The following is a 23,123-nucleotide window of genomic DNA, read 5'->3' as shown; positions in this document are numbered from 1 at the left end:
TGAAGAACTAATACCCATTCTCCTTAAGTTTTCCAAAAAGTAGAAGAGAAGGGAATACTCCCAAACTCACTCTATGAGGCCAACATGACTCTAATACCAAAACTGGGCAAAGACACCACAAAAAGGAGAAAATTACAGACCAATATCCCTGATGAACATAGATGCAAAAATACTCCACAAAAAATTTGCATACCAAATTCAAAAATACGTAAAAAAGATAATCCATTTTTATCAAGTAGGATTTATTCCAGGGATGGAAAGATGGTACAACACTTGGAAATCCATCAACATCATCCACCACATAAACAAAAAGAAGGACAAAAACCACATGATCATCTCCAGAGTGCTGAAAAAGCATTCAGCAAAATTCAACATCAATTCATGATAAAAACTCTCAACAAAATGGGTATAGAGGTCAAGTACCTCAACATAATAAAGGCCGTATATGACACACCCACAGCCAACATTATACTTAACAGCAAGATGCTGAAAGCTTTTCCTTTAAGATCTGGAACAAGACAAGGGTGCGCACTCTCCCCATGTTTATTCAACATAGTTCTGGAGGTCCTAGCCACAGCAATCAGACAACACAAGAAATAAAAGGTATCCAGCCTGGCAAGGAAGAAGTTAAACTGTCCCTGTTTGCAGATGACATGATATTGTACATAAAAACCCTAAAAAATCTACTCCAAAACTACTAGATCTAATATCTCAATTCAGAAAAGTTGCAGGATACAAAATTAATACACAGAAATCTGTTGCTTTCCTATACACTAATGATGAAGTAGCAGAAAGAGAAATCAGGAAAACAATTCCATTGACAATTGCATCAAAAAGAATAAAATACCTAGGAACAAACCTAACCAAGGAAGTGAAAGACCTATACTCTGAAAACTACAAGACACTCATGAGAGAAATTAAAGAAGATACCAATAAATAGAAACACATCCCATGATCATGGATAGGAAGAATTGATATTGTCAAAAGAGCCACCCTACCAAAGCAATCTACAGATTCAGTGCAATCCCTATGAAAATACCAACAGCACTCTTCAATTAACTAGAGCAGATAGTTCTAAAATTCATATGGAACCACAAGAGACCCTGAATAGCCAAGGCATTTCTGAGAAGGATGAATAAAGCAGATGGAATTACTCTCCCTGACTTCAAGTTCTACTACAAAGCCACAGTAATCAAGAAATTTGGTACTGGCACAAGAACAGACCCACCAACCAGTGGAACAGAATAGAGAACCCACATATAAACCCAAGAATATATGGTCAATTAATATACAGTAAAGGAGCCATGGATATACAATGGGGAAATGACTATCTCTTCAACAACTGGTGTTGGCAAAACTGGACAGCTACATGCAAGAGAATGAAACTGGATTATTGTCTAACCCCATACACAAAAGTAAACTCAAAATGAATCAAAAACCTGAATGTAAGTCATGAAACCATAAAACTCTTAGAAGACAACATAGGCAAAAATCTCTTGAATATAAACATGAGCAACTTTTTCATGAATGCATCTCCTAAGGCAAGGGAAACAAAATAAAAAATTAACAAATGGGACTACATCATGCTGAAGAGCTTCTGTACAGCAAAGGACACCATCAGCAGAACAAAAAGGCATCCTACAGTATGGGAGAATATATTTATAGATGACAGATCCAACAAGGGGTTAATATCCAGAATATATTAAAAAAACTCACACACCTTAACACCCTAAAAGCAAATAACCCTATTAAAAAGTGGATGGAGGATATGAACAGACACTTCTCCAAAGAAGAAATTCAGATGGCCAACAGTCACATGAAAAGATGTTCCCCATTGCTAATTATCGGGAAATGCAAATTAAAACCACATTGTGGTATCATCTCACACCAGTTAGGATGGGCAACATAGAAGAGACTAGGAAGAACAAATGCTGTCGAGGATGCAGAGAAAGGGGAACCCTCCTATACTGCTGGTGGGAATGTAAACTAGTTCAACCATTGTGGAAAGCAGTATGGAGGTTCCTCAAAAAACTCAAAATAGAAATACCATTTGACCCAGGAATTCCACTCCTAGGAATTTACCCTAAGAATGTAGGATCCCAGTTTCAAAAAGACATATGCACCCCTATGTTTATTGCAGCACTTTTTACAATAGGCAAGAAATGGAAGCAACCTAATTGTCCATCAGTAGATGAATGGATACAGACGATGTGGTACATACACACAATGGAATATTATTCAGACATAAGAAAGAAAGAAATCCCATCATTTGCAACAACATGGATGGAGATAGAGGGTATTATGCTCAGTGAAATAAGCCAGGTGGAGAAAGACAAGTACCAAATAATTTCACTCTTCTGTCGAGCATAAAAATAAAGCAAAAACTGAAGGAATAAAACAGCAGCAGACTCACAGAATCCAAGAATGGACTAATAGTTCCCAAAGGGAAAAGGACTTGGGGGTGTGGGAAGGAAGGGAGACCAGGAATAAGGGACATTATGATTAGCATACATAATGTGGGGGCACACAGGGAAGGCAGTATAGCACAGAGAAGTAGTGACTCTATAGCATGTTACTACGCTGATGGACAATGACTGTAATGTGGTACATGGTGGGGACTTGATAATTGGGGGAATCTACTAACCACAATGTTGCCCATGTGATTTTATATTAATGATACCAAAATAGAAAAGAAATCCACAGTAAAATTAGTAGACCAATTAATTAACAAGCAAAAAAAATTGAAATTTGTCTTTTCTCAATTCAAGAAAAAACTAATCTAATGGATAGAATTCTTAATTGAAAGTTCTCCTCATACATATTTTCCTTAAACCCATGGTTCTGCCTCCATTTGTGTTCAGCTGAATGCTGGTAGAACACAGAGTAAGTGAATGAATGAATGAATGAATGAGGAAATAGTAAAAATAATAATAATAATAATAATAATTAATGGGAAATCCTGGAAACCGGTGACCAGTTTCTAACTCCAAGCTCTCTGCCCAGCAAAATACAACTGACTCAGGACACAGTTGTGCTAAGAGGCACACAGAAATCTGATAAAATATACATTTATTAGAAATTTCCAGCAGCATCATTTCCATTTGCTTTTCTAATCAAAGTACATTTGAAAGTAATTGTAATAAGCATTCAAAATATAAGCAACAAATATTTTGAGAACTCAGGAATAAAATAATCAGTAGTACATGTTTCATTCATCCATCCATCCATCCATCCATCCATCCATCTATCTATTCATTCATTGTTTAAAATGTGCCATATTAGCACAGAGAGCTGCGCATGCTACTTAGTATTGAAATTGTATATTCCTGCCCTGGCCTCCATTGTGGAAACTATACCTACTATGCAAGAGAAAAGCTAGGCTGTACAGTACATTCTGATACAAAGGTATGACTTAGCCAAAGGACCTTTAAAAAGGTTCAATAAGAACCATTTCCCTTTCTGCTCATGTTCAATTTAGGAAATAAATAGTTGTTATAATGATATTTTCACACACATCTAACCATTATCTGGTTAACCATTATTTGGTTTGCACCTTAATGAAGACACAGATTTGGTGTTAGGAACTGAGCTACTAAGCTCCAGTTTCCACTGTGGGTGGCCACCTGAGATGCCAAGCAATTGTGTAAAGTGCCCTATGGTGCATCATGTGAAAGAGTTCCTTCGATTAAATATGAACTCCTTGCAGGACATCTGCACTTAAGGACATGGGGTTTTCTCAGTGACATTACAAATAAAAATGTAGACTTGACAGCAAGTCAGATAACACATATGAAAGTGTTCTGGCTAGACAACACAAACATGCAGAAGGATAAAACTGAATTGCTTTTTCTACCCTCTGAATTACCTGAGGCATCTGCAGTCAAATCGAGATCCCTAAACAACACACAGTGTCCTCTAGCGATATGCCCATTAGTCAGGTCATTTTTATTATTGAACATTAATTAAGTGCAGATGTATTAAAAAATGGTCCCAAGAGTGGGCCCAGATTCCTTTCCTGGATAATTCTATAGGGAATATAAGTGGTGCCTCATCTGTAGACATGGCTAAAGGCCCCAGGTCACTTACTTTTCTCACTAGATCATTTACTGTAACAATCCCAACCAATTAAGCAGATATTTTTATTAGCAAAGTCACGATGTGATCATCTTTCTGAAACTTACAAATGCACAATATATTTAGTGTTATCTTCAGATAGCTTTGGTGCAAAGATATACATATAGTACATTGTGATAATTATTTGTAAAAATATGAGCCAGCAGAAGTAAAAAAAAAAAAAAAAAGACACAAGGCATAGTTTCCACAGACACTTTAAACTACAGGCAAACTGGGGACAAGTAGTTTTTTATAAAGTACTGAATGTTAACTTTTTTCCATCTGTTCGCAAAAAATTTATGTGCAAAAGTGTATTTCTAACTATTCCCTAAATAACTGGCATAGCTATACTTAAGGGTCTTCCCTAACAAGGTTTGCGGTGTCTTTGAAAGTATCCTCTGTTGCAGTATAGGATGGAGTTGGGTCTGCTTTTGTAGGAGTTTCAGCAGGAAGAGCAGGCAGTGAAGGAGGGGCCACAGCAGCACTTCCCTTTTGCTCACTCTCCGTCTAGGGCCACAAAGAAACATGAGTCAGCCATTTAATCTTGCAACATGATTGGGAACAGTTTCGTGTGAAGAAGATGAATCTCTGCGAGTTTGCTCAGAATAATCTGAGCATGTGCCCAATTTAGCCAAGCAAGTTACTGCTAAGAAAGAATGCCAGTGCTATGAAAAACTGTCAGAAATTACCCTTGCATAGATTGGATTTTCAAAGTTGGTAGTTTGTTTTGGTTTTCGTTTGAAGATATTCCATTTTGTTGCCTAAATGAAAAAGAGGAAAGAGGAAACTTTCAGCAATGGAATTTTTATGGCATTCTTCTCCTTGTCTAGGTTTTAAAATTTCTTCTTACTGGAAGAAAAAGTAATCTGGGCCCTGGGACCATGTGACCAGGCCCACGTGGCAAATTGAATTCCTCCTCCAACAGTCCCTGAACAGTAACTGAAACTCTGGGTTCTTCATCTAATAATCTCAAAACATTCCTTTGATTGACATTTATAGTTCACAGAATCTGTGCCCAGAGTATCTAGATGCTTTGACAGAGACAGGCAAGAGATTTCTTCAGAGGCTGCCTGAAAACTAAAAGAATAAGCCAGGTTGTAACTCTCACTTCCTAAAATGGTGTCCTGACCCTTGGTCAACTCAAGCATATCCCTGCTCTGGTCATCATTTCCTCCTGTAATCCTAATAACAATAGTGACAACAAAATAGCCAGTATTTGTGGAGAGTTACTATGTGTCAGGGACTAAGATTTTTACTAGTTCCTGATTTAATCTTCCCAAAATCAGAAGCACCAATGGTGCTCTAATCTCTACTTTACAGATAAAGAAATGGAGTCACAGTGTCATGATATAACTGAAGTGTAGGTAGAAGAGCAGGCCATGACTACAGACTCAGGGGCCCGCAAACCGAAGAACCCAAAGAGAAATCACCCTACACTGTGAGAGGCGGCCTCTGTCTTGCTGAAAAGTTGCCTGTGGTGGCTGTACCGGCCACAGCTCTGGCTGCCGGATGGAAGGAGACAGGGGACAGCCCACTCCAGGAGGAAGCCAAAGCAGCCTCTGTGTTTCATGGGTTGTCTCCTACTCTGTGCAAGTGGACGAGCGACATGTGAAGGAATGAGAGCACAGAACTAGAGGAGCAGCAGTAAAGGCCACTCACTTAACCTGCATTTAAGTGGGTAGCTTACTCTGTCTGTGGTCACCACCAAGGGGAAGGTGAAGACACTCAGGTCAGAGCCTGCCCAGGGGAGCTTATGTTTAAATGGAGAAGGCCAGGGCTCTTAAAATTGCTTTGGTATAGAATGGCTATTCTGAGTTATGCAGTTACTAACAAGAGAAATGGTGTTGATTTTCATTTTTATTACCTTGGGAAATCCAATGCATGTCAATGAGACTTTTGGGAAAACAGCAGAACTGAGTCTCAGGAGTTCATGTTCTTAACTTTGAGTACTTTGAGCAGATTAATTTAAGAAAAATAAATTTGTGAGCCTCTTTGGCATATTAATGTCAACTTAGGGTGACTCTAACCAAGTGCCTCTATTGCTTTATGCCACACTGGCTGTGATGTCAGTGCACCAGAAGATCCCTGGACACACCATGGAAGACAGACCTTAGAGGGGATCAGCCTCAACTGATTTTACAAAGCAAGACCCAGAAATAAAGTACTGCAAAGATGGAGATGAGAACAAGGGGGTCTGTCATTGGTGAAGATGTGCTCTCATTTGAAAGACTCAGGATCATTTTGTTTCTAACTTATGTGCAGGTCAGAAGTTGCAGCATCCCCATGACATGCACCATCCTGCTAGGGTTGGGAGAGAGTTCTGTCAGGGCAAGAGGATTGCTAGACTTTAAAGGAACTGATAATAAAATGTCAACAATATAAGAAATATGGCACTGCTTTGGGGTTGAGTCAGAATTGGGAACCAGAGAATTTAATATGTGACATTCAAGTGCTCTGGTGTCTGTAGACAATTAATCTTCAAAAATAATCCACTTTTTAATGTAGCTTAGAGAAAAAATATTCAGTCCCTTGAAAAATATGAAACTGAAAATTCCTAAGACAACGTGTTTGTTTGTGTTAGATGAAGGAATAGCAATGGAATATGAAAAAGTGTACATAGCAAAAGCTCTTCTCATTAGCATCAATTTAGTTCAACTTTTATTTTGACCCAAAGCAGAAGAGGAACCCAAGTTTGAGATGGTAAAAATCTAACATAACTTCAAGTTAACTTTGCAGACAGCAATTATGTTTATAATTATACAACTTGAGAAATAACAACTGGAGAAATTGTGAGATGTCTAAGTACCCTTATGAGACTTTTGTTTATATTATTTCACAGAAGAAGTCATATAACCTCAGAACTGAGACATTCTAGATCCTATTGTTCTCAACTGGTAATGGGGAAGGGAGAGGCGGTGGCAGCAGGAGAGGGAGAGATAGGAGGGGCGATTTCTGCGATCACAGTGTGTTAGGGGAGATGATACTGGCATTTCATGGACAAGGGCCAGGGATACTAAAATGTCCTGCAATGCAAAGGATAGTTTTGTATCACAAAGAACCATCCCATACAATATGACAATAATGCCCCACAATGAGAACATTAAGGACCCTGGGACCCAGAGATAAAATAATTCTGTTTGCCCAAAATCAAACAGCTAGATCTTAGCTGCATATGTGCTTATTAAAACTAGTACTATACTATCCATTAAAATAGAGTTTTATATCAAATTTGTTTTTTGAATTTCTCTCTGTAGACAAATAGTCTACAAATTTCAAAGGACATGAAGGCATAGTAGGGGAGCTCCATCTACTGATCTTTTTTTCTTTTAATGTATAGTATTAAAGAGCAAAAATTTTGGCTGGATGGTTAGATGGATGTGAACGGACAGATGAAGAGGGTATGAATCATTGCCATGTTGTGGTGATCATAGGTAACAGCAGGAGAGCTCAGAGCAACATCCATTACAAAGGGAACAAAGATGCACACCAGATGAACTGTCTCTCACATGGAAGGAGAGGGTTTTCTGTATGTGTCTTTGACACACTGAGCCCCTTATTCCTAGTAAGTCTTTCTCTGAGATTAAGTGCCTCTGGCCTGAAGAGGCTGGATCTACAAGTCTGTTGCCTTTCTCCTCCACATGTTTTCCCATGTCACAAGGAACATTATTCCCATCTCAATGTTAGAATGTGACTTTACTTGGTGGAATGTTTCTAAATTTACGGTTTTAAATTATACTTACTAACTGTCTACACATCTTGGGATCTGTGAGGATATGAGGACCTCCCTAGTTACCAAGGATTAATAAACCCAGAAATTCCAAAGTCCTTCCCGAATCCCATAGCTTCTCAGCCACCAGCCCCTTTTACCTGCATCCCATCAGCACTTGGGGAAGCCGGCTTTGTATCTGGAGCTAGCTCAGAAGGGTTTATGGGGCTTCCGTAGTTCTTGTTATCCACATTTCCCGATACAGTCACCTGTGCACATATTGATGGCCATTATTCAATTCTGAGAGAATTTTTGCTGTAAAGTTTATCAGCTCTTTCATTCTTTTTACCACCTTGCTCTCCCACAGACAAGGTCAAGCACAGTTTTTGTTGTATGTGACTAAGGCTGTGGTTCAGGACTAAACACCACTCCCATTGCCCCAAAATCAGAAGCACCAACCACAAAGTTATCTATCTTGTGCCTTAATTCTTAGAGGCAAATACACCCATCACTGGTCATACTCTTACTTAGTAGTAGCAGTTTTTATTGTGTTCTCTATGCCCCACTATTTCCACTGTTGACCATATTTTTAGATAAAAGATCTTCTGGTTGTATTTTGGCAGCCAAATCATAGAAGAACAGCATGAATTATTCCCAAACTCATTGATGAACTGAGAATCTCATCTTGGCAAATTTCAAATAAAATTAATAATTTCAGAGGACTGCTTAAAAGAGACTGGATTTTTGAAACAAGAGGAATAATGGAATTAATAATACCCATCTGGACATTCCTAGAACATTCATGTGATTCCAAGGTTCCCTCTTAAAGTGCAAATTACCATGAATATATAATTAATAAATTACAGAGTAGACATTCACTCCCTTTCCTATATTTTTATGTTTCCTGTTTCATTTCTCAAACTTGGATATGTGTTTATAAACATGACCTCATTTTATTTCAAGTGAATTGCCAGCAAAGCAGAGTTCTGACTGTTCTCAGGCCTCACACCCTGAGGTCAGTCCCATTGCGGCAAATGGTGAGGCTGAGGACTGGAGCCCCGTGCTTCCTTCCAGCTGAGGGGGGACGCACAGGGGCATCAGTCAGTCAGTCAGCAGCGCCTGGAAGAAAGGGCTGTGTGATCTCTCACCTGGGTTGGCTGAACTACTTTGACAGTACCATCCCCGGATGAATACATTGGGTTTTCAAATATTATGGGTTGCTTGCCCATCTCCATGGCAAAGTGTTCACTCTGATGGAGAAAAAAACAACAAAAGATCATACTATGCTGATCTCCTTCACACACAGAGGAAGGTGCCCCCCCACACCTGGAGGTATGCCTGCTGCTATACCACATTGATACAAAAGGAACCTGGGGGGTAGCCAGCTGAGACATAGGCCTCCATAACATACGGCATAAAGTCATCAACTCGAGACAATGGAAACATTCTTCCTATATCCGAGTTTTCTTTGGCTCCTTACTACAAACAACTTACTTGGGGGTTGAGTTTAGACCACAGAAAAAAGGATGGTGGAAGAAGAGCAAAGAAAAGAACAGGGAGAGGGAAATGAAGAAAGATTGGACAATACTGTCCTTCTAAGCAGGAGCAAAGGGGAAAGGTAGAATACTGAAAATGATTTTCCAATACTAATAGAGACTCATAACTAGGTAATAGATACTGTACTGGTCTGCTCATAAAGTATCTAATTGACTCTCACAGGAGATATTACTGTACCCATTTTATAGATGGTACAGTAGATCTAGCCTATTATCACACACTTAAAAGGTAACAGTTGTTAAGATTCAAGATAGCGGTATGAGAGGTGAGACAGAGAACTCCTTCCAAAAGCACAGATAGTGTGCAAATGTAGTTAATAGAACTCACCCTAAAACAGCAACAAGAAAGAAGGCTGAACTAGACTGCATACAGAACTCATGAACAGAGCAGACCTCAGGAAACAGGGTAACGTACCAAAGCCTTGCTCTGGAGGAATCCAGGCCCCACCCTCACCCCAGCTCACTGGCAGGAGGAAGAGAAATTGAGCGGGGAAGGAGGTGGAGGAAGCCCAGGACTGCTGAACACCTAGCCCTGGAGGTCTGCTTTGCGAGCAGAAACCTACATTGTGTGATGCTCTGGAGGATGGGGAGCTGGGACAGGCGGAGTGCTTGAGAGACAGATTGCAGCCATTTGTGGAGGAGGGCACCCACACCAGCCACTCTGGGACAAGGGAAAGGCAGGTGGTCTAAGAGGCTTCCTAGTGGTGAGAGGGTTGCTGAAGGGGTGGGATTTTCATGAAGGTTGCTGTGCTGGAGAAGGGATAGGGGGACAAGGTTGTCTGGGCACACTCTTCCCAGCTGGTTGGGAACTTTGAGGAGCTTCAGGCACTCCATCCCCATGGCTGGCTACTCAGCTCCGAGGCCCCCCGCTGTCATACACAGCCCGCCAAGCCTTTCTCCGGGCATGACAGCATGGCTTGCAAACCAGCAGTCACTTTGCAGGCATCAGGCAAGTCAGAGGGAGGCCCCACCTACAATAGCTGGAGACACAAAGCACAGAGGCATACACCTGTGTGCTCAGCCCACTGGCTCTGATAATGGAAACAGGCACCACACACAGGAATCAGGAAACAGATCTTTCCTCCTGCCAGACAACAGCTCCACTCCCCTAAGACCCCCAACCTCACTCTAGGGGATGAGCAGCTCCAGAGACTGGAGCTTCTGAGCAGTAGTGGGCACCACACAGAAATATAAAATGTCAAAAGAACATGGTTCACACCAAAATCTCACAAACCCCAGGAAAAGGGCCAGATGAAACTGAACTCACCCATGTTCCTGAAAGAGAGTTCAAAATAAAAATCATAAACAAGCTTATTGAGGTACAGAAAAATATTCAAGAACTCACAAATTTAAGATGGATATTCAATCATTAAGAAATTCCATACCTGAAATGAAACATATAATGGAGGGATTTAAAAGCAGATTAGATGTAGTAGAAGAGATGGTAAATGGAATAGAACTTATAGAAGAGGACTACAGAGTCATAGAGATAAAAAAGAATCTTTAAGAATGAAAGAATATTGAGAGAACTGTGTGACCAATCCACATGGAACAATATTCACATTATAGGGGTACCAGAAGAAGAAGAGAGAAGACAAGGGATAGAAAGTGTCATTGAGGAGGTAACTGCTGAAAAATTCCCCAATCTGGGGAAGAAGAAAGTCTCTCAAGCCGTGGAAGTGCACAGATCTCCCACCACAAGGGACCTAAGGAAGACAACATCAAGACATATAATAATTAAAATGGCAAACCTCAAGGATAAAGACAGACTTTTAAAAGCAGCTAGAGAGAGAAAAAAGATCACATACAAAGGAAAATCCATCAGGCTATCATCAGACTTCTCAACAGAAGCCTTACAGGCCAGAAGGGAGTGGCATGATATATTTAATGCAATGAAGCAGAAGGGCCTTGAACTAAGAATACTCTACCTGGCAATGTTATCATTTTAATTTGAAGGAGGGATTAAACAATTTTCAGATAAGCAAAAGCTGAGAGAATTTACCTCTCACAAAGCACCTCTACAGTGCATTTTGGAGGGACTGCTATAGATGGAAGTATTCCTAAGGCTAAATAGATGTCACCCAAGGGATAGACAAAGAGTACAGAATATGATTCATAACATATAAAGACTGGAGTAGGAAGAAAAAGGAGGAAAAGAAAAAGAATCTTTATGTTGTGTTTGTAATACCATAGGAAGTGAGTTAAATTAGACTGTTAGATAGTAAAGGAATTACCCTTGAACCTTTGGTAACCACGAATCTAAAGCCTGCAATGGCAATAAGTGCATACTTACATCGATAATCACCCTAAATATAAATGATCTGAATGAACCAATCAAAAGATATAGAGTCACTGAATGGATTAAAAAACAAGACCCATCCATATGCTGCCTACAAGAGACTTACTTGAAACCCAAGGACATACACAGACAGAAAGTAAAGGGATGGAAAAAGATATTTCATGCAAATAATAGGGAGAAAAGAGCAGGAGTTGCAGTACTTGTATCAGACAAAACAGATTTCAAAACAAAGAAAGTAACAAGAGACAAAGAAGGACATTACATAATAAAAAAGAGGTCAGTCCAACAAAAGCATATAACTATTGTAAATATCTATGCTCCCAACACACAATCACCTACATATGTGAAACAAATACTAACAGAATTAAAGGGGAAAATAGAATGCAATGCATTCATTTTAGGAGACTGCAACACACCACTCACTCTAAAAGATGGATCAATCAGACAGAAAATAAGTAAGGACACAGAGGCACTGAACAACATATTAGAACAGATGGACCTAATGGACATCTACAGAACACCCCATCCAAAAGCAACAGGATGCACATTCTTCTCAAATGCACATGAAACATTTTCAAGAATAGATCATATACTAGGCCACAAAAAGAACCTCAGTAAATTCAAGAAGATTGAAATTGTACCAACTAGCTTCTCAGATCACAAAGGTATGAAACTAGAAATGAATTACACAAAGAAAATGAAAAAGCTTACAAACACATTGAGGCTTAATAACATGCTCCTAAATAATCAATGGATCAATGAAAAAATAAAAACAGAGATCAAGCAATATACAGAGACAAATGACAACAATAATTCAACACCACAAAATCTGTGGGATGCAGTGCAGGTGGTGCTACAATGGAAAAATACTGCACTATAGGCCTACCTCAGGAAAGAAGAACAATCCCAAATGAGCAGTCTAAACTCACAATTAATGAAACTAGAAAAGGAAGGACAAATGAGGCCCAAAGTCAGTTGAAGGAGGGACATAATAAAGATTAAAGCAGAAATAAATAAAATGAGAAGAATAAAACAATAGAAAGAATCAATGAAAGCAGGAGCTGGTTCTTCAAGAAAATAAACAAAACAGATAAACCCCTAGACAGACTTATCAAGAAAAAAAGAGAGTCTACTCACATAAACAGAATCAGAAATGAGAAAGGAAAAAATCAGTATGGACACCAAAGAATTACAAAGAATTATGAGAGAATACTATGAAATATTACATGCTAACAAACTGGATAACCTAGAAGAAATGGACAACTTTCTAGAAAAATACAACCTTCCAAGGCTGACTCAGGAAGAAACAGAAAATCTGAATAGTCCAATTACCAGCAAGGAAATTGAATTGGTAATCAAAAAGTACCTGAGAACAAAACCCCTAGACCAGATGGTTTCACTGCTGAATTTTATCAAACATTTAGTGATGACCTAATACCCATCCTCCTTAAAGTTTTCCAAAAATTAGAAGAGAAGGGAATACTCCCAAACTCACTCTATGAGGCCAACAATATTCTAATACCAAAACCAGGCAAAGACACCACAAAAAGAGAAAATTACATACCATTATCCCGGATGAACATAGATGCAAAAATACTACACAAAATATTAGCAAACAGAATTCAAAAATACATCAAAAAGATCATTCATCACGATCAAGTGCGATTCATCACAGGGATGGTACAACATTCGAAAATCCATCAACATCACCAACTACATCAATAAAAAGAAAGACAAAAACCACATGATCATCTCCAGAGATGCTGAAAAAGCATTCAACAAAATTCAACATCCATTCATGATAAAAACTCCCAACAAAATGGGTATAGAGAGCAAGTACCTCAACATAACAAAGGCCATGACACACCCACAACCAATATCATACTTATCAGCGATAAGCTAAAAGCTTTTCCCTTAAGATCGGGAACAAGATAAGGATGCCCACTCTCCCCATTTTTATTCAACATAATTCTGGAGGTCCTAGCCATGGCAATCAGACAACACAAAGAAATAAAAGGCATCCAGATTGGTAAGGAAGAAGTCAAACTGTCACTGTTTGCAGATGACATGATATTGTACATAAAAATCCCTAAAGACTCCACTCCAAAACTACTAGATCTAATATCTCAGTTCAGTAAAGTAGCAGGATACAAAGTTAACACACAGAAATCTGTGGCATTCCTATACACTAATGATGAACTAGCAGAAAGAGAAATCAGGAAAACAATTCCATTCACAATTGCATCAAAAAGAATAAAATACCTAGGAATAAACCTAACCAAGGAAGTGAACGACTTTTACTCTGAAAATTACAAGACAGTCATGAGAGAAATTAAAGAAGATACCAATAAAAGGAAACACATCCCATGCTCATGGATAGGGAGAATTAATATTGTCAAAATGGCCATCCTGCCTAAAGCAATCTACAGATTCAATGCAATCCCTATCAAAATACCTACAGAATTCTTCAATGAACTAGAGCAAATAGTTCTAAAATTCATATGGAATGATAAAAGACCCCGGATTGCCAAAGCAATCCTGAGAAGGAAGAATAAAGTGGGGGAATTATGCTCCCTGACTTCAAGCTCTACTACAAAGCCACAGTAATCAAGACAATTTGGTACTTGCACAAGAACAGAGCTACAGACCAGTGGAACATACTAGAGAGCCCAGATATAAACCCAAACATATATAGTCAATTAATATGTGATAAAGGAGCCATGGACATACAATGGGGAAATGACAGCCTCTTCATCAGCTGGTGTTGGCAAAACTGGACAGCTACATGTAAGAGAATGGAACTGGATTATTGTCTAACCCCATGCACAAAAGTAAACTCAAAATGGATCAAAGACCTGAACAAAAGTAATGAAACCATAAAACTCTCAGAAAAAAACATAGGCAAAAATCTCCTGGACATAAACACAAGCAACTTCTTCATGAACATATCTCCCTGGGCAAGGGAATCAAAAGCAAAAATGAACAAGTGGGACTACATTAAACAAAACAGTTTCTGTACAGCAAAGGACACCATCAGTAGAACAAAAAGACATCCTACAGTATGGGAGAATATATCCATAAATAACATATCCAATAAGGGGTTGACATACAAATTATGTAAAGAGCTCACACACCTTAACAAAGAAAAAGCAAATAAGCCCATTAAAAAATGGGCAAAGGATCTGAACAGACACTTCTCCAAAGAAGAAATTCAGATAGCCAACAGTCACATGAAAAGATGCTCCACATCACTAATCATCAGAGAAATGCAAATTAAAACTACAGTGAGTTACCACTCCACACCAGTTAGGATGGCCACCATCCAAAAGACAAACAACAGCAAATGTTGGTGAGGATGTTGAGAAAGGGGAACCCTCCTACACTGCTGTTGGAAATGTAAATTAGTTCAACCACTGTGGAAGGCAGTATGGAGGTTCCTCAAAAAACTGAAAATAGAAATACCATTTGACCCAGGAATTCCACTCCTAGGAATTTATCCTAAGGATGCAGCAGCCCAGTTTGAAAAAGACAGATGCACCCCTATGTTTATTGCAGCACTATTCACAATAGCCAAGAAATGGAAGCAACCTAAATGTCCATCAGTACATGAATGGATATAGAGGATGTGGTACATATACACAATGGAATTATTATTCATCCATAAGAAGAAAACAAATCCTACAATTTGCAACACCATTGATGGAGCTAGAGGGTATTACACTCAGTGAAATAATCCAGGTGGAGAAAGACAAGTACCAAATGATTTCACTCATATGTGGAGTATAAGAACAAAGAAAAAACTCAAGGAACAAAACAGCAGCAGACTCACAGAACCCAAGAATGGACTAACAGTTACCAAAGGGAAAGGCACTTGGGAAGATGGGTGCGAAGGGAGGGATAAGGGGGAAAAAGGGGTATTACAATTAGCACACATAATGTGTGTGTGTGGGAGGGTGCACAGGGAAGGCAGTATAACACAGAGAAGACAAGTAATGATTGTATAGCATCTTACTACACTGATGGACAGTGACTGTAATGTGGTGTGTGGTGGGGTCTTGATAATAGGGGGAGTCTATTAACCATAAGGTTGCTCATGTAAATGTACATTAACAATACCAAAATAAAATAGATAAATAAAGAAAAATAAAGAAAAAGGTAACAGCTGTGATTTGAACTAACCACTGACTCTAAAATCCATGTTTATTCCATCATTATACATTGATGGGAAAATATGTGAGGCTAGGAAACATGTATTTCCTTATTCCTTACTTTAAACATACACAAAATCATCAAATAAAAACAGACTATCATGCTTTCTCTACCCCCTGTCCCAAAAATGTAATATTGTTTAATATTCCAATTAAGCTTAAGATATTTAGGATTATCATTCAACAATGCAGCTTCAAGCAGGGAAATACTTCAATTTTATTGAAATATTCTAGTGATATTTTTGGACACATCTGTGCAATAGAACTAATGTTTCCAAACTTTATACAGTGAAGACTTTATTATGAGAGGCATACTCTAATTCATTTCTCTCCAGATTAATTTTATTCTTTACAAAAGGTGTTTCTTTTATAAAACAGTAAAAATGACAAGCTTCAAATGGGCATTTGGAAAGCACACTCACCATTGCCATTGATCTGTCAAGAGTAGACTCAGGCCCAAACCCAGATACTCCAACATCCATGTTAACATCTGCCCCTGGTCTGAAGGTCACCCCATTTCCATTTTCTGAAGATTTGACAAGACTGCTTAAGCTGAAAAGAAGTAATTGAAACAGGGTCTTATTATTTTCTCAATAACCTTCAGCAATGGTACACTTTCCTCTGTATTGCTAAATACCACTTCACTGAAATGCTCAATTCCCATTCTGAATTTACCAACAAACATAGTAGTAAGTTCCCTGATCTACCTGGAAGTGTTAGAGCACATTCCTAAATGCCCACCAGTAGGCACAACCATCTGAACTATAAAATGTAATTTGCATTCAGGCTTCAAGGTAGCCCTCAGTTAAGAAGTTGTGCTTTGAAGTGACTGCTTTTCATTTGTGCACTACTTTATGCCTCTGCAGAATAGATAAACTACATATTGTACTTTTTTAAGTTAAAAAAAATAACCCAACTATGTTATTCATTCAATCACATCACACACACAGGCTTCTAAAATCAATATTCCACATATTGAAACTGACCTTGGTAGCTTGGGAAGAGAAGGCAAAACGGAGCCAGTTTTCCTGTAGTGGAAAAATCCTAATGCTGTCAAAGCTGCAGTTACGATGATCAGGATGGTTGTTAACAGCACAGCCACAGCTGTCACCAAGAGGGAAGAGGGAGCAGACTTATCAACACGTGGAGAAGGAATAGAGCCAAGAGACTTAGTGGCAGGAGCCTGGGGCAAGAACCACTAATTCTTCAAAGACTATTAAATAGAATATAAACAGCATCCAATTTAGGAGTATGAAGTATTTCCACGTTGCTCATATTCGTAAAACTTACTTGTTCCTGGAGGAATGCCTTCTGAAAGTCCTATTTCACAATAGTTTCCCATGTAGCCACCAGGGCACCTAAAAGTAAGAGAAGATTTTTTCACAAAATGTTGCCTTCTTAGGCTTCTGTTGCAATTTTATAAGCACAACTTGAGGTAGAAAGATGCTTGAGTAAATTACATGTTCAACAGAAAATGTATTCTGCATGACTTTTGTTTATTCTGTTGCTTATTTTAGGGGGCTTTATTTATTTTTATTTTGTTTATTTTGTTTATAACCACAAGATGATGAGCAGAAAGAATAGTAATCTGATTTTGGAAATTCACTTTCAACGGAGTAGCTGTTGCACCTACAGGGTCAGCCTTATTTAATAAAGCCTTTTGGTGTCTTCTCTAACCTATGGAATTCTTCCCTCAACAGTAAAAATGGAAACCAGATTGTGTTCTTTCCTTTGATATGCTTTAATTCAATACTTTTTGAAGACCTCTGTTTCTCTTGCTCTCTGTCAGAGCCTCTCTCTGCTCCTGAACACCTTGCACAGAAGCAGCTCTGCTGACTGCTGCTCTCCTGCAACCCAGTTGTGATTAACACCAGTAGGTGAGTAGGAAAACGTGGTTATCATTTCTCTAACTCCTCCCTCCTCAAAATATAGCCCACAGTCTTGTGGCATCTCCTAGGATCTTGATAGAAATATAGAATCCCTGTGAATTAGATGGACATTTGGTCCAGACTCCAGGTGATTCTTATGCACATGATAGTTGGTGAAGACTACTTTAGTTCTCTGTGGACTCCCCCACAGAGGGCATGCTGGTTAAGATGTGAAAATTAGTGAACTGGCAAGGTTCCTATACTTTTTCCCCATACAAGCAAGGTCTATAGCTCGGCCCTCAATATTCAGACTTACTTGCATTTGGGGAGGTCATTCTCATCAAAATAGCAAATTCCTCCGTACATACACCTGCATGGGGGGGGCATGATGACAGGACTTTCGATGGCTGCAGAAAGGGAGAACCATGCATGTGTTAGTCATACTCAGCAGAGCACACGTCCTGTGCAAACCTGCTTCCAGCCTAAGAGGATGGGGACAGGCAGGTGATCAGTCTCCCTATCAAAACACTACCCTCACCCTTAATCCAGATGAATTTCTTATCAATACTAAGGTCTTGGAGAGCAACATACACTTGGTGGAAAGAAAAGGGAAGTTTATAGTATTCCTCCACCCCAAAACAGTGGAGAGATACTAGACTCCAGAATGTACATTAATCGTTGAAAGAAACTAGTGGTAAAGGAAAGTCTCTTAGGATATTCATGTTCTCATTTGAAATTTTCAGAATTCCCCTCTGTGAGCCCAGCTAAAATTAAGAGTTCAACTTAGGCACAGCTTGAAACTTCAACTAAAAGTTCCAACTAAAAGATCAGCAACGCATCACTCAATAGACAGACACACAGATGCAGATACACAAATGCCTGGTAGACAGCTGGTCATCATGTTTCAGTCCTCCAGAACTGCCCTGGCTCTGGGTTCCTGCTCCAGCTTGGTCCCCAGGACGTCCCTGGATGTGCCTGCTGGGTCATTAGTGTTTCTATGTCTTATACCTAGAAGATGCTTGGTAAGTCTTTATTGCCTGTGTGTTTATTCACAGAGTTTGGTTACCCTTTTGGCTCGGTCCCTCACTTTGTGTCTCTACTCAAAGTTCACTCTATTAGAGAAGCCTTCCCTGAACTCTCTATCTAAAAAAAAAAAAATGTTTTAAGGCAACCCCACCCCCACCCATCTGCATCCCTCTTACCCGGCTTCAGTTTTCTCCTTTCACTTTTACCACCTGAAATTATACATTTATTGGGTTCCCTATTCATTGTCCTATTAGAATAAAAGCTCAACAAGAGCAGAGAAAGTCTATTTTGCTGACTTGTGTTACTGCCAGTAGTTGGTGTCCAGCATAGAATAGCTACTTTGGACACTATCAAATTAACTGACTAATGTACCAGACCAAGATCCCAATTGGAATGCCTACCATCATCCACATGCCTACTTTGGTTAAAGCTCTTTCAAACAAGAATCTTAATATAATCCACTTGACAAAAATGTAGTGAGGAAAGTGTTAGATGAGGTGACAACTTGGACAACACTTCTTCAATGCGAAATTGCAATACATGGCAGAATGATCCATCCACAGAATAAAGCAACTCTCAAAAGCTTGAAATCATAGTTTTGCTCAAAATATTCCTAAACATTGGAGTCTTTCCAATATTTCCCTGGTAGCATTGGGATAAGAATGGAAGTAGGGGAAGAGAGGCTGGGGAAGCAGTTTCTTTCTGCTTGAGTTCATTCTCTAAACAGGCCAACTTTTCAGCCTTGGTGGAAAAAAGAGCCCAAAATGTGGAGCCTTAGGTAACCACTTGCTCTCCCTGGTGGTAGTAGGTGGTTACACCTCTTCATTTCCCTTTCAGCTAAAGCTAGGGAGTAAGCGGTAAAACATGCTGCCAGTGAACTGCAGGATGATTCCTTAACGTTCTTATCACGCACCGGGTACTAGTTAGGGACACTAGTTAATCCCCACAAATAATTAAAAAGAGTCATTGAAGAAAGGGCTTGCCAAGCACAGATCATCCACCATACTTGGAACAAGAACTAAACCACCACTTACTTATTGTAGCCTCCATCTCTCAACAACATAAAGTACCTTTTAAAATGTGACTCTTTTCACTTGTCAAAACTTTGAAATTAGCACGTGAAGAATGCAGTGACCCTCCTCTGGCTCTCCCCTGTACATGGATAAGATGCCCCACTCAGGATCTGGGTTGTTCTTCTTGAGGAACTCCAGTTAAGGAACGGATTCTGGGGTGACAGTCACCCAGTATGATGTGGAGAAAGGGGGAGTAGGCTTACAGAAAACCTGCTCTGCAAAATGTCATTACAAAACAACACAACAGTAGGTATTGGGGAACTGGGTCTATATCTGCAGATCTTAGCAAATAATTCTCAGAAATGATTGGAATGCAAGTTCTGTTTGTTCCCTTAAGTCCCACTCAGGTCTGTTCTTATTCCCCACATTTCTCAGCCCTCCTTCTAGCCATCCCCACTCTATTCTACAAAGGACCAGCACACAGACCCCTGAAGAAGATGAAGCAAGCAGGGAGCCTGCTAATACAGGCGGAGGAGCTCTTCCAGCCCCATGGCTGCCCAGGCAGTGCTCCTACCTGCGTTACACTCAGTGCTGCTTCCCTCTATAAAGTTGGACCCTTGAGGACAGGCACAGGTGTATCCTCTCGGCCTCAGGAGGCAGAGATGGCTGCAGACATTCTTACAGCGGTTGGGCACTGGAAAGCAGATGATAACAGTGGTTAGGTTCTGGAAGGGAATGAATACCCAAACCAAGGATATGTCCATCCACTGAGGTGTGGCCCTGCTGGGTGACATTTGAACCCAGGAAGCATCCCAACACCCTTAAATGACGTGACACTTGGCCACTCACCCTCATTTACACAACCATCTCCTGGCACCCCACCATTCCGTCTGTGTGCTCTCCATTCCACTTCTGTACCACTCATGTGCTATAGGAGAAGTCTCTAGATTTTCCTCTGCCTGATTCCTAGGTGGCCTTCTCTACAGCGGCCAGATGGGGGTTACCATGTACACTGTACTCTCTACTACTGTCTTTAAAAACAATCAAGTATAAGAGCCTCAGAAGCATTTAGGACATAAGAGCTGAAGGGTCCCCACCAGTAAGATGGCAAACTTCCGGCTTCTCTTCGGGGTCCTCAGTTCCCGCCAGCACCACCTGAAGCCCAATCACCTCTCGCCCCCCTCCCAATCCCAGCACCTAGCCAACAGCCACCAGCCCCATAGAAGTGGCACCTCAATCAATTCATGCCCCCTCCTATATAACCCAGCACCTTTCCCTAATAAAACAGAACTCTCCGGTGAATTGCTGCTATGTGTCGCTCCTTTCCTTTCATTGGTGCCGAAACCCGGGAGACGGGACACCCCAACTGGGCCCCATCTTCCCCCCGACACCAGCAGCAGCTTGCCCTCGTCCTCTTTTTCCGGCGCTGGCTCATCACACTCACCACTCCTCTCTGGCCTTTAGGTAAGTTTTCCCCCCGGAGTGGGCCACTCTTCCCCGAGCTATCGCAGTGCCATTGACCGTGATCGTCTGGCAAGGCCCTAACGCTCGGGGATGAGGAGGGAACACTCCCCGCCTCAGGCCTTCATGGCTGCGTCGGACCCTCAGGCCCCTCCTCCAAAAGCCATAAATCCCCGCCTCAAGCCTTTACGGCTGCGGCGGACGCTCAGGCCCCTCCTCCGACAGTCAAACGCATTCACCATCCCTTCCATCAGTGCTGAAAGTTTTTAAGCAAAATTTCCCCGGGGTGGGCCACTCTTCCCTGAGCTATCGCAGTGCCATTGACCGTGATCGTCCGGCAAGGCCCTGACGCTCGGGGATGAGGAGGGAACGCTCCCCGCCTCAGGCCTTCATGGCTGCGGCGGACCCTCAGGCCCCTCCCCAAACAGCCATAAATCCCCGCCTCAAGCCTTTAGGGCTGCGGCGGACGCTCAGGCCCCTCCGACAGTCATAAATCCCTGCCTCAGGCCTTCACGGCTGTGGCAGACTCTCAGGCACCCCCCTCCAACAGCCACAAACAAGGTGACTCCTTTGTGGATGAGAACGCTCCCTTTTCCCCCCCTCCTCCTTCTGCTCCGTCCGCCGAAAACGCCTAGCGCTAGGTACCTCGTGACTCCGGCACTCTGCCTTCTTAGGGAAGTCTGGGTGACGACCCACACTTCCCAAGAAATTCCGACTCGTATACGAGTTTCCGCAGACCATCCAAGGATCATCAGGGACGCCCTTTGTCTCCTTGTGGTCTGCTTCCAGTCCGAGGATACCCGTTCGTCTTCCCCTGTTTGTCTCCTTCTCTGTCCTTTAGCCATGGGAGCCTCCTCATCCCTCCCTGAAAGTTCACCTCTTGAATGCCTGCTTAAGCATCTGGCTACCCTCTCCCTGATGCCTGATATAAAACCAAAACTTCTCTGTAAATATTGCTCCCAAGATTGGCCGACATACCCCCAAGACAATAAAAACCAATGGCCTGCAGGGGGAACTCTTGATCCTAACATCACTCGCAATCTTTTTAACTACTGCCAGCGCCTGAAAAAATGGAAGGAGATTCCCTATATCGAAGCTTTCTGCCTCCTCTCCCCGCCTCCTCCCAAGTTCTCTGAGCCTGCAAGCCACCGCCCCCGCAGAAGCCTCCTGTTCACTCCCTTCCCCTTCTTCTCCTACAACAGCCCTTCTCCCTTCCTCCCCAACCATCTCCTCCCCCATCTCACCTCCTCCACCTTCATTCCCTGCAGATTAAGCCTGAGCCTTTCAGCCCCTCTTTAACTAGGTCCCAGGGGCCTCCTCCGTCTTTGCCCTCATCACCTGTTTCTCCCCTGTTAGGGACCGCCTTTGTCTTCTCACATGTTTGTAGAGAGAATGGGAAAGCACCTCCCCCCATGTCTGAACGCAGCATGGGAAAGCACAAGCTAGAGAACAACCGGTGCAGTCCTTAGAAGTTATCTGTCCACAAAAACATATCTTGCCAAGACTCCTCACTCTGAAAATAGGGAGACCTTGAAGATGTGTAGAAACACCGCCCCTGCTTCTAGCTATGCCCTTCCCCCACTTGCCGATGTGGCAGGAATAGAAAACAATGCATTCCATAAGCAATTAACTGGAGCCCTGCTGTAGCTCAGTAGAGCATGGGACTCTTAACCTCAGAGTCATGAGTTCAAGCCCAACTAAAGCAGCAGAGGCAAGCAGCTGGGATGCTAGCTGGCGACATGTGGGTCCGATTCTATCTTTATTTTCTTTGCCCCCCTTCTGCACTTCAGGACCTGCTCGACTAGGCATGGCTAGACCGCGTCACTCCAGCACAGACTGAGCCAGAACCCTTCAGTCCCCCTCAGACTCAGTC

At 41.2% G+C, this 23,123-nt stretch overlaps 1 protein-coding gene across 2 annotated transcripts in view; it reads right to left on the bottom strand.

Annotated features, from left to right (window-relative positions):
* Positions 1-3,052: 3,052 nt before the first annotated feature.
* Positions 3,053-23,123, bottom strand: part of LRP2 (LDL receptor related protein 2) — a 246,494-nt gene continuing 226,423 nt past the window's right edge. The window contains exons 71-79 of one of the 2 annotated variants that reach the window (XM_036995040.2): positions 20,364-20,483; positions 18,067-18,157; positions 17,173-17,240; positions 16,869-16,986; positions 16,305-16,434; positions 8,968-9,069; positions 7,981-8,088; positions 4,803-4,874; positions 3,053-4,620 (exon numbers count right to left, since the gene is read on the bottom strand). In XM_036995040.2, coding sequence (XP_036850935.2) covers positions 4,465-4,620; positions 4,803-4,874; positions 7,981-8,088; positions 8,968-9,069; positions 16,305-16,434; positions 16,869-16,986; positions 17,173-17,240; positions 18,067-18,157; positions 20,364-20,483 — 965 coding nt within the window. In that variant the 3' untranslated portion in view covers positions 3,053-4,464. The remainder of the gene's footprint in view (positions 4,621-4,802; positions 4,875-7,980; positions 8,089-8,967; positions 9,070-16,304; positions 16,435-16,868; positions 16,987-17,172; positions 17,241-18,066; positions 18,158-20,363; positions 20,484-23,123) is intronic. The other variant, XM_073218732.1, reaches the window with a different exon arrangement.

This window comes from Manis javanica, chromosome 12 (assembly GCF_040802235.1).
Source record: "Manis javanica isolate MJ-LG chromosome 12, MJ_LKY, whole genome shotgun sequence".
NCBI classification, from domain to species: Eukaryota; Metazoa; Chordata; class Mammalia; order Pholidota; family Manidae; genus Manis; species Manis javanica.
This window is presented reverse-complemented; position numbering and strand designations above follow the sequence as displayed.